Source organism: Ptychodera flava, chromosome 20 (genome assembly GCF_041260155.1).
Source record: "Ptychodera flava strain L36383 chromosome 20, AS_Pfla_20210202, whole genome shotgun sequence".
In the NCBI taxonomy this organism is placed as follows: Eukaryota; Metazoa; Hemichordata; class Enteropneusta; family Ptychoderidae; genus Ptychodera; species Ptychodera flava.
Window position 1 is genome coordinate 12408730 of NC_091947.1, and position 11669 is coordinate 12420398.

Below are 11669 nucleotides of genomic sequence, written 5' to 3' on the forward strand. Positions count from 1 at the left end.
TCCTTTTAAATGTACAGTAACCGCGGTGTTTTGCCGTATTTCTGAAATACTCAGTGTTTGGTTCGTCAATGCAGCGTGTCGGTGTTTTGCATGCATTATTGTTATTGATGACAATTAAATTCAAGCCAGGGCCTGAATGTAATCATGAATACTAACTTACGTCATCACGTATGATAATTAAGACGGTGTGACCCCATGTGCTCATGCAATGGTTGAGCATTTCCGGTCATGCCCCGGTTCTAGGTGTATATATTGCGATGGTATGACAATATTTGTAAATCCTTCGCTAAGTAAACACCTTTTCACCTGTGTCATTTCGTGCACAGTTGCTCAGTCTTGTTTGCTCATTTTATGACCGCAATTTTTTTCATTCCTTGTTCCCTTTTTGTCATATTTCCGGCACGTGTCCAGCATCGACTAAAGGCATACCTGCGCCTCGGAAAATAGCGATGTGTTTCTCCTAAAGCTCGGCCCCTCGGGATAACAAACGGACGCCGTAGCCATACATTAGTTACCTAATATTAAAGATTTACATAGGGACTTAACCCAGCCCTATCCTTCACTTACTCTAAAATGCTGGGTAATGTCTGTTAGGTACTTCACAGGGATAACTGTCTTTAAAGGAGAGGGGTACTCCAACAGAAAGATGTATTGGTATGTGTCGCCCGAATGAATCGCTTTTTCAAGAAAAAAGTCCTAAACGTAGATATACTTTCAATCCGAAAATATCCTGAACATAATCGACAACATTGGAAATGTCCCCATACTTGAGGACAACCGCTAAAGGCAATAGAATAACGGTAAAAATTTCCCCAAATGTGTCATGAAAATAGTCCCTCAAAATGGGTCATATTTTGGAATATACATACTTAGATGTTTTCAACTTGGATGGCATACCCAGTATGAAAATATTCGGGGTAATCCCAAGGAGAGTGTTTACGTCTAACGCGCGGAGAAAAAAATGGCCGAGCGACCAGCTATAGAAGGCACGCGATGAGGTACAATAACGGATAAAATTGGGCAGACCAAAGGATCGAAAGAATTATCCGTGGGCTACGAAACACTTTCAGCGACTGGTACGCTTTCTATACCTTTCCCAAAGTGTTGATCCAGAGCAAAGTAAAGTTTGGTTTAATCGATCGTTTAATCGTTTTTGTCTGAGAAAATGCAAGTTAGAACCCTATCGGAATATTAGCAGTATTACCCGTGTTAGGGACTACGGAATATAAAAGAAAAACGCGCATGGCCAACAAAACTCATTGACCTCAACACCCCCTCCTTGTAAACGAAAGCTTTGGGTAGAGATTCGTTGAGCGAAAATCCCTAGTCACACAGATCTAAATAAAAGGTATTCAGATAATCCTTCCTTTGATGAGACAATCCAAAGAAGTCACTCTTACGTTAGCAAAGCTTTGGGTAGAGATTCGTTGCGCTTCGAATATTTCCCAACGCAGGCGACACCGAAGGGCGATGTATCTTTCCTGATGTAATATATATTTTAGCTTAAAGGTATACGGTCACCTGTAATCTAAACATGCCCCTATATGGGCAAAGGGGCGCTCCTTGGTATTCAAAATACCCATATGAGGGCGCTGTTTTTAAAAAGCGGCCACTCGCTTAAAATCTGTGATTGGTTAGATTGTCTCTTTCCATGGTAACTGCTTCAAATTGCAACAGGTGACAGTATACCTCTAAAGATAATATTCTTGTTCTATTCCTGTAGCTGTAAATGGAACGGTGGGTAAGGATGAATGACGTATTAGAAAAAAAATCACAAATCCTTCATCCCACGTCTTCAATATCAATTTCATTATCCGAAACTCAAGCCCACGTTGCTCACAAATAGGTCTGATTGGCACCTAGTTTTCTAGGACAATCGATCGAGATAAGAGGACGTTGATTATGCGGCACTTCACATTCTGAAGTATTTGAAAGGGGTTTCATGATGGCACGCACGATCTGACAAAGTTCGTTGATAAGTAATTCAGCTCCAAAAAGAACAAGATCTCTTTCTTAAGCGCACAGAGCCTTTCCTGAAAAAAAAATTGCATGGTCAAACGCTACATGTTTAGAAGGCTTCGAGTTTGCGTTGTAAGAAAACGAAAGCTTTCTTTTCTATATAGACATTGATTAAAATGAACTCTTCCGCAGTTCACATTCTGCATTGTAGCGCTGAAGTACAAAGTGTCGTTCCGTCAGCGATTCTCTACTTTCGACGTAATCGCGTCCTCGAGAAGTTCTCAGTGACAACAGCCCTTCAGAGCTTCTTCCTTCGTTGATCAGAAGTATACGTAATTCTTCTATCGGTTACCAGTCCTGTCATGATGTCACTGCTCTCGTCCCTATTGACTTGTGACTTGACGTCGTTCGCTTGCGCAGTGTGCACGGGTGCCGCAGTGGCAGCTCTAGGTATGTTTGCAGGTAAAAATTAACACCACGTGAAGTAATGCTCGCATTTGACCACCAGGTTTTCCAAGTCCCACGTCTCGCCCCTAATCTAATCGTACTTAATGTAAGAACATTTAGACACTTTTATCGTATTGTGTTTCTTGCGAACACTATATGTTTTGAGTTCCAATTGAATGTTCGACATTATTTCTCTTATGATCTCCTTGCAACTACCATGATTAACATATATATCGGGGTTCGCCCGCCACTTTAGTCCTAAAAAGTACGATAATGCAAGATAAATTTGGCAAGTGTTTTCAGACTTCACGTAAATGGCTTTGATAACTGTCACTAGCAAAATTAACTGTAACAAAAGACGGATGATCTGACTGTACGGGCAATTCAACGCAATCTATATAGTTACCACAAGTTTATATACTTTACTCAAGCAATGATACTACTACTGTATCTACTGGTTTTAATGCAAACTATCTAAATAGTAACCCGAAAGTCACTGACTTGCCCGATGCACACAAATTGTTTCAAAAAACTACCCTACTCATTCCATGAAAATTGAAGGTATGAAATATTTAGAAATATTCTCATCTACTACGCTTTTACATTAATTGTTAAATCACTGATTTCCTCCGGGTTTTATTTTTTCGTTTTGCAGGGTACAAATTTACTACCCGCAAGGGTCAAGATGAACCATGGATTACCAGCAACAAACAGAAGAGTTTCATGTGCGAGAATGATCCTGAGACGAAGTATCTGATCGAACATTCTCTGCGTGAACATCCTATCTTGGCAGACCTGAGGAAGGTGGGTTACCCTCGCTAACCATTATTATCAGCCTCCCCCCCCCTTCAAAGCTGTCTGTCCACATCCTAGTGTCCCATCTCTATCCTCCTTGCGTCTCTGTCGACCTCTACGCATTTTATTCCGTCCATCTACCTGTTACTATTCCTGTGTCACCTCCCCTGCCTGCGTCTCTCCGTACCCCCTCGATCTAGATTTGTTTCTTCCTCTCTCTCCGTCTATCCCTCCTACTCTCTCACACACACACTATTCCTGTAAATCTGCTCGTCCCTGCATCTCCCCTATCTCTCCATTTCTCTCTGTCTGTCTCTGTCTGTCTGTCTCTGTCTCTCTGTCTCTGTCTGTCTGTCTGTCTGTCTGTCTCCCTCTCTCTCTCTCTCTCTCTCTCTCTCTCTCTCTCTCTCTCTCTCTCTCTCTCTCTCTCTCACACACACACATACACACACATCCGGTAAAATCATTTTAGGCGTCAATTGAAAGTGTCGATTGCTCGAATCCATACATCAATCAAACAATGCAGATCGAAGTGAAATACTTGTGAGAGCATTTCTCGAAAAGATTTTCGTCCTAATGATTCGCACATTTTAACCATCGATCGAATACGTAGCGTGAAAGAGTTAAGTAGCTGCATGCCACTTTGACAAGACTCGCTTTGTTTATTGACGTGCGTATCAGAAGGCTTTTGAAGTAGGTATCCTTCAAGATCGAGTAATCTTGTTACTATTGTTAGACTTTTTTCTCTTTTGATAGTGTCTTTGCTGGTCTTTTTAATACACTGTCTATACCGTGAGGGCTACTTTAATCATAAGATACACGAGAACCGCGCGAAAAGATAATTACATTCTCTAAAAAGGCAAGGCCATCGTTAGTTTATCGACTTTGAGATTGCTATACGTTCGGCTCATCGACCTTTGTGTTTAAACATGGACACGCTCATGAACCTCGTGTGAAATCTGCTGTAAAGCCAGTCAAGGTAAAATGTGATAGAAACACTCTCCGATGTTTGCTCACACTTTATTTTCGTCAAAAATGTTAGAAAAGTTGAATATATTAGGGAAATGTAAATGTGACTAATTCTTAGAGGAAATGATCCAAATAAGCTCCATGTTGGTTCTAAAGAGTAAAAGAGTAAGAGGTATTCTTAACTATTGGTAAATGAACAATTCCGATTCGTGCTCATACATGAAAGCTACCCCGAATATGTATGTTATATCATGGTACGGTTAGGATTGATACAGCTTCATCCTACAAATATGTCATTGAGATAATATTCTAAGATTTCTGAAATACTGTCGGATTCTTACCAAGTATAAAATTGACTTACCGTACCGGTAGAATGCGCCTCGGGGACAGATATTCGGACTCTAGAATTTTGCAATACTTTTCTGGACTACTGCTTGTTGGGGTTCATTTTGAAGCTCTTTCAGCAAAAAAAAAATTCTCACAATCTTATTTTTTCGAAAATCGAAAATTCTCTAGACTTATTCCTCTTAGAGATAACACAGGGATGGCGGCCATTTTTAATTTCAAATATCGGTAAATGTAAGGTAATTTGTTTCTCTAAGTACAAAATTTTGCACTGTGACCCCTTAATTTCGTAAGAGAATAGTTCAAAGTTCCATTAAGGAAAGTCAGGCCTAAGTTTAAGTCTTTCACTCTCGGGGCGCATACTTTAATACCTTACTAGAAAAAATCCTTCCTTCAAATTTAATATTCAAACAGCACGGGTTGTTTGGTTGAGGAAATTGGCACATAAACCAGGAATGAATATTGATTTAGGAAATCGATAACAAGTGTGAGGAATGGTGAAATTAATTTACACGACTTTTTAGTGAATAACTATACGCGTTTCTTGCGCATTGTAAACACAATACTCTTGTGCTACAATATTGAATGACACGGTATTACGATTTTAGGTCAGCATTGTTAAATGAATTTTGTTTCTTCAGGCAATTCTAGTTCATTTCATCTTTTAAAAGTAACGACATTCTGTTTAGTTTGACTTCGCATGATACCTTTGACATTCAACAACGGAAAACACTTTTATTCAATCTGAAATTTTGTGTTTGAAATATGCCTAGCTTAAATTGAAAGGCTTTGGCGCACTTTGGAAAACTGATACGTTTTCACGCCAACAAGTTAAAATGCAGTTTTGATTTTTCAGCGAGACTGATGTTATTCCTGTTTCTGGCGTCTTAGGCTATCCTATTGGTTTGAAATATACAGAATTAACCCAAAAAGTTTGAATTAACATGTGAAAGTTACAAAATATCCAAGAGTTTCCAGGTATTCAGAGAAATCGTGTCGTATTAGAGACAAGCAGGTTTACATTGAGGTCATTTGACCATTTGCCAGCGCCTTTCACTGACATCAACATCTGTTCCAGTGTTATTGAAACCACTTCATTGGCGAGGAACATCGGTGTTGTATTTGATGAAAACCATACATTCCAACAACATATTGGTGCCACTTGCAGTGCTATTCACTTCCTCCTTCGCAAAATTGGTCGCATCAGAAAGTACTTGTCCAGGGATTCCTGTGTCACCCTCGTCAACGCAGTTATATCTTCAAAGCTTGACTACTGCAATGCTCTACTATATGGCTTGCCCGATACACAATTACAGCCGTTACAAAGTGCCCAAATCACAGCTGCTGAAATTGTTACAAATACCTAGAAATCGGACCACATTACCCCCATACTTATGCAACTTCACTGGCTTCTAGTACATCATCGCATTGTATAAAAAACTTTTGCTTAATGGACAAGCTCCACAATATCTCAGGAATTTATTTGCCGCTCCTTCTCTGTAGCAGCTCCTGTCCTTTGGAACTCTTTACCCCTGGACATAAAAACCTCTCCTAATGTAAACAGTTTCAAAAGACGCTTAAAAACTTATATCTTCCAGAGAGCATTTTCATTGTAACTCTAAGCGCCGCCGAACATTGTTGAACTTAAATTTGGATATTTTGGGCGATACAAATTTTCTAGAAAGATAGATTTGACCACTTTCACCCCGTTTCCCTTTCCGGAGGTCCATTCTAGAAAAGAATGGGCGAAACCACGGTATGCCATGAATACCCAAACCATCACAACGAATGTAATGTTTGATTTTCAAGCTGTTCTGCTTGCTTCTATGTGTGAACACAGAGTAACACAGAGTCGCAACGCTTGCATGCCGTTTGTTCCATGGTCGTCTCGGTAGACTATTGGCTTTTCATATTAAAATGAGCTCCAAAGGTGTTTAGCTTTGGAGGCTTTGTTTGTGGTTGATAATTACACGAGATTATGCGAAAAATACGACGAGATGGCATCGTACGCCAATCGCGTAGCAACCATAGTTACTTTGTGAGCTCTCAGGCCAGAAACACTGCTTCACGCTAATCAAAACATAACACGCCAGCAGTTTCATAAACATGTCCTTCCTTGACGCACGTGTAAAAGAGGGTATGACTGACCGTAAACCATTGAGTAAAACCAGACAGTATCGATAGAAGATTTTCAAATTTGGTTCAAACACACTCATTATATATTCATAAAAATATGAGAGGAATTTTTAAAACGGTAAAACTCACTTTCCTGAAGCTCAAAACACTCCCGTTTTCGCCAGCACGTCAATTCTGCTCAGCACCACACGACAACAACAACACAAACTTTGCCGAACATACTTTCGCTTAACAATTGGCGAAAATCCGAAAATTACCGAAGGATTCATGGTCGGCACTCTTCGGAAAAGAGAGGCGAGGCGAACATGGATGGGTTACGTAACCGCTTCACGCCTTAAACAATACCCGTTGCCACTCTGTCTATGTTTCTCTATGGTGGGAACGAACGACCTGTTCCCCAATATGCTGGAAAACAGAAAAGTCTGTAAAACACCCGAACCCGCACCCTACCTATTAAGATTACTTTTTGTGAGGTTCCATCACGAAATGCGTTAACTGGAGATAATATAAAGATGTAAAAGTAACAATTAAGTAAAAATTAGAAATGCACTTTGATAGTCACTCCTTACCGGCTTTGCATTCATCGTAAAAGGGGAATTCTGACGATTCAATGTTCTTATTACGTTTTGTCTTTAACCGATTACTGTGACAATACGTTGAAATAGTTGGGGGCATTAGTAAGAAGTAGGGGTATTACCGATACATGAGTTTTTAACTCCGGAAACATTTCTTTAGTTTCCTAAAATGACACTTATTGCCTGGTGAAAACTCGGGGTGCTGGGGGCGGGCAAAGTCAACGGGAAACCCCGACAACATGGCCAGGTTTACTGGGCGTTGATAGATGCTACAGTGTGAGTCGAGGAGATATATGTTATTATATACTTTTGGAACCATGTATCACATGTTACAAACCGATGAAAAGAATCTTTTCAATGTTCAACACTGCTAGGCTTTCTCAATGAAAAGCTCAATGTACACAGCATTGATCGAAATTGTTATTTTCTGGCGCACCCCCTTTTTCAGGCAACGATCAAGACTTTCAAGGCCGAAGCATTCATGATGTGTCCTCCCGAGGAGTGTCAGTTTTTCACCTTGCTTTTGAAGATGTTGAATGCCAGGAAAGTAATCGAGATCGGTAAGGTACATCACGTGACATCTGCATGTCGATTGTGCTATGCTGACGTACATGCACGTTCTGTTCTTTCGTGGTACATGCAATTGTAGATTGTGTTAACAAAACCGACAATACTGTGACGATTACATGTGCTTAAAATTTGATTGAATGGAATTGCAATGTTGTTCATACGATATTGGCCTGTGAACTTCGATACCAGTGTATCAGATACACATGTGAAATGAAAACGTTGGAAGCTATGGCGAGTTAAATATCATCTCGGACCTCCATCAACCGAGTTGAACCGCGCCGTGTCTCATAAGAGAGCGCAACGTGTCCCCTTCCGACCCTGAACTTTACCCCTCATTTTAAAAATCATTATGACTTTCTCAAATTTGCTTTTTTTTTATGGGTCTCATCCCACTGCAATAAAAGTAAAACAAACAGTTTCCAACCGATCTAGCTTAGTTCCTGAAGTCCTTAAGGCACGTACATTAAAACACGCTTACTTTTTTGGGGGGTGGGGGTGGGGGGGAGTCGCCATTCTCCTCTTGTGGTGTTAGCATTGTAATGAAACATGATCGACGTGACCAACGTTATAGATCCGTGTCATTGCGCCTGATAAAATTTCGTGCTTAATTCATTTGTGTTGTGAGCTTTCATTGTAAATCGCTGCGAAATTACCATGGCACCTTATTTTCCAGATCAAGTGACACGACTCCAAACACAGTCAGAGTCAAGCGTCCAAAGAGTCTGACATAGAGTTTAGACATAGAAAACGGATATTTTCACTATGTAATTTTCTAATTTGGTGTGCCAAATATACCCCTATCGCCTTTAATTGATTATTATACAAGGTATGACTCATTTAATGGACCAAGTCGTTTATTCGATTTATAATTTTAGGTACATTTACCGGCTACAATGCTCTGAGTATGGCATTGACCATACCAAGCGACGGAAAAGTTGTTGCATGTGATATCGAACGAAGGTTTGCTGACTTTGGGAGAAACTATTGGAAGAAGCTTGGTGTCGATGGCATGATTGACCTTCGAATACAGCCGGCACTGAACACCCTAGGTAGGTCCAATCCTAGTTACTCTTTGGCTGAATAAGTTTGATCTCTTGGCATTTTAAACGGACCTACCGCGGTTACTTGTTGCCTGCACTGCAGCCCTGCGCCTACGCAGCCTGTAGACTTGTGTATGTACACGTCAACCAACGTAATGCTTTGACATGTATTTCTACACACATCTATGGGCCGCGTAGGTTCAGAGCGAAAGTGCAAGCAACAAGTAACCGCGGTATAGGTCCGTTTAAAATGTCAAGAATCGGATTTAGTATACAATTAGACCCCTATTTCTAAATCATTCAATATAAATGAAACGATCTACAAATTATCGGGTGGTCGACACAGGCACACATTGCGTGCAATAACACAATGCAAGACACCATGTGGCCTGGTGAAGAAAATGCTCATGATTGTATAGTTCAATGAATATGTTTGAAGAACAAACTAGTCAAAAGGATGCAATTGAAAATAATACACACGTCTCTCTTCTAGATGATCTACTACGGGCAGGGGAGGCTGGAACATTCGATTTCATTTTCGTCGACGCTGACAAGGAAGTTATGGTGGAATATTACGAAAAGTCTTTACAGTTGCTCAGAAAAGGTGGCATAGTAGCCTTGGACAATGTAAGAATATTATTTTTGGAAATATGTTTGTCTGATTTTTGAATTTGAACTTTTCATCGCTTGTACAAGCATCAATCAATCCAACGGCAAACCATATCATCGAATCATCTGCACCTACCGACCTAGCTCTGCGTGGCGACTACAGGCCTCCCGGAGGCCTATAGTCGGTCACACGCAGCCCTGCATGCCACGCAGAGCTACTGACCAACCTGTCTATCCATTTCCATTTGTGTCTACCGCCGCCTTTCAATCCATCAATTCATCATCCACCCACCCATACATCCCATCTCCCTTTTTCAACTGTTCTTGTCTGTCTGTTATATCGGATTCCTTCTGTCTGTCTGTCTGTCTGTCTGTCTGTCTGTCTCTCTGTCTGTCTGTCTCTCTCTCTCTCTCTCTCTCTCTCTCTCTCTCTCTCTCTCTCTCTCTCTCTCTTCTCTCTCTCTCTCTCTCTCTCTCTCTCTCTCTCTCTCAGTACTTACTGATGAGCATTCATAACCGCGAGTTTATACTGGTGTCATAATGAAAGGGCCATATGTTCACGTCGTAATAATGTAAAATTCCTTCTGCACAGGTGATGTGGTATGGGACCGTTTATGATCCAACCAACGACACTGCCTTCACCAGAGGGACGAGGGCTGTCAATGAAGTTGTTAAGAAAGACAGCAGAGTGGATATTTCCATGTTGTTGATCGCAGATGGCGTCACGTTGGCACGGAAGAAATAAACAGATATTATTACTGCGTTTACTTGGCCTAAAATTTTACAATAATATGATATTGAGCGAGGCTCATTTCCTTTACCAAACTTAAAAGGTGACGGGCGCCCCTACCAGAACTTCAAAACGTTCGTTTAGTCAAACTTAACTTTTCTCAGGAAAATGTTCAACTATAACCTTTTCACCTTCTTGTTTTCGTAAAAATCGTGATGATCAATGAAAACCAGTGGTCCCGCATAAATTTTGAATTCATTCATACAAAGTTACCTCAAGGCAAGTTTCATCGATATGGGGGTCCGGAAACTCCGATTTTCACTGAAACAAGACACGGCTTCAAGGTGAGTCCATAAAGGCGTGGCAGACCAGACAAATGTTGTAAAAACTTGAGTGTCTGAAAAGGTTACATGGAGGCGCATTCTACCTTTAATATTGAAGATGTAAAACACATGTGAATGGTGAAGTACGTTTTCATCATGATAAAGCTGCAAAACCCATCAATCAACAGAATACGGTATTAAGAGAAATGTAATTTAGAAGTTGAAAAAGGCCGTAAAAACAAATTTATTTTAATATTAGCCAGTGTAAATCGTGAGATATTCGTGAGATAGATAATGAATATAATGTCTAAAACTGTGAATGTTATTATTTTAAATGTTTCAGTACATTTTCACGTTTCCTAAAATGACACATATAGTTCTTTTCTGAACTCGATTAACCTCTTAGGCAATAGACAGGACATGTTGACAATACTTGTCAATGCTATTATTACGCTTATTTAGACCTAAGAGCAGTTTTCTCATCAATTTTACGTTTTATTAAACCCTCAATGTGTAAACTAGAGGGAAAACCTGGATTCTAGAATATCGTAAATGCTTTGAAAGTAGTGAAATTAAAAAGAATTTTGGTAATACCTATAAATAGAATACTGAATAAAGATCAATTTGATAAAACGTGGTTACCGAATCCCGACATTTTCTTACAAAGAAAATCACGTCTCTGGTGTCGTTGTGATAAGAACACAGCTGCTGAAGACTTCCCTAGTTGTTGGTAAAAGTGGGGCGATGGTACTCATGGACCATAAGTCTGCGTTCACAAAAACAAAAAAAAGGTTTGAGGGGGGGGGGGCTGGAGGAATTCAGGGGGGATTCGAAAATTTTGGGGGTAGTAGAGGGAGGTCTTGCAATTTTGCTCTACCTGTAGGGGGGACTTGAAAATTTTTGGTTCCTTTTTATGTTTACATTTCCCAAAGTTTTTGTAGGTAATTCAAAGAAAAATGAATACCATTTTTATGTCATCGAATTGATGTAATGTTAGTAATAATTTACCAAAATCTAGAAACATTTTGTTACATTTCATGACTATAGTATCTCGAAATTAAAAATCTAAACATGTGTGATTTGTCGTAAAAACCAAACGAGCCTATAGTAAAAGGGCAGAAGCTGCAAATGTTGATGATTTTTGCATTAGGGAGCCTTCAGTAATTACAGG

The 11669-nt window shown here is 40.0% G+C and overlaps 1 protein-coding gene across 2 annotated transcripts; it reads left to right on the forward strand.

Moving 5' to 3' along the window:
- The first annotated feature begins 2203 nt into the window (after nt 1–2203).
- On the forward strand, nt 2204–11131 carry LOC139120080 (O-methyltransferase MdmC-like). 2 transcript variants are annotated; one of them, XM_070684157.1, is made up of 6 exons: nt 2204–2421; nt 3062–3210; nt 7675–7786; nt 8672–8845; nt 9330–9463; nt 10038–11131. In XM_070684157.1, the coding sequence occupies exons 1-6, from the start codon at nt 2322–2324 to the stop codon at nt 10188–10190; spliced, it is 822 nt and encodes a 273-aa protein (XP_070540258.1). In that variant the 5' UTR covers nt 2204–2321; the 3' UTR covers nt 10191–11131. The 2 variants fall into 2 exon arrangements, with proteins under 2 accessions (XP_070540258.1, XP_070540259.1); XM_070684158.1 differs by having other exon boundaries at nt 2204–2409.
- Nucleotides 11132–11669: the final 538 nt, after the last annotated feature.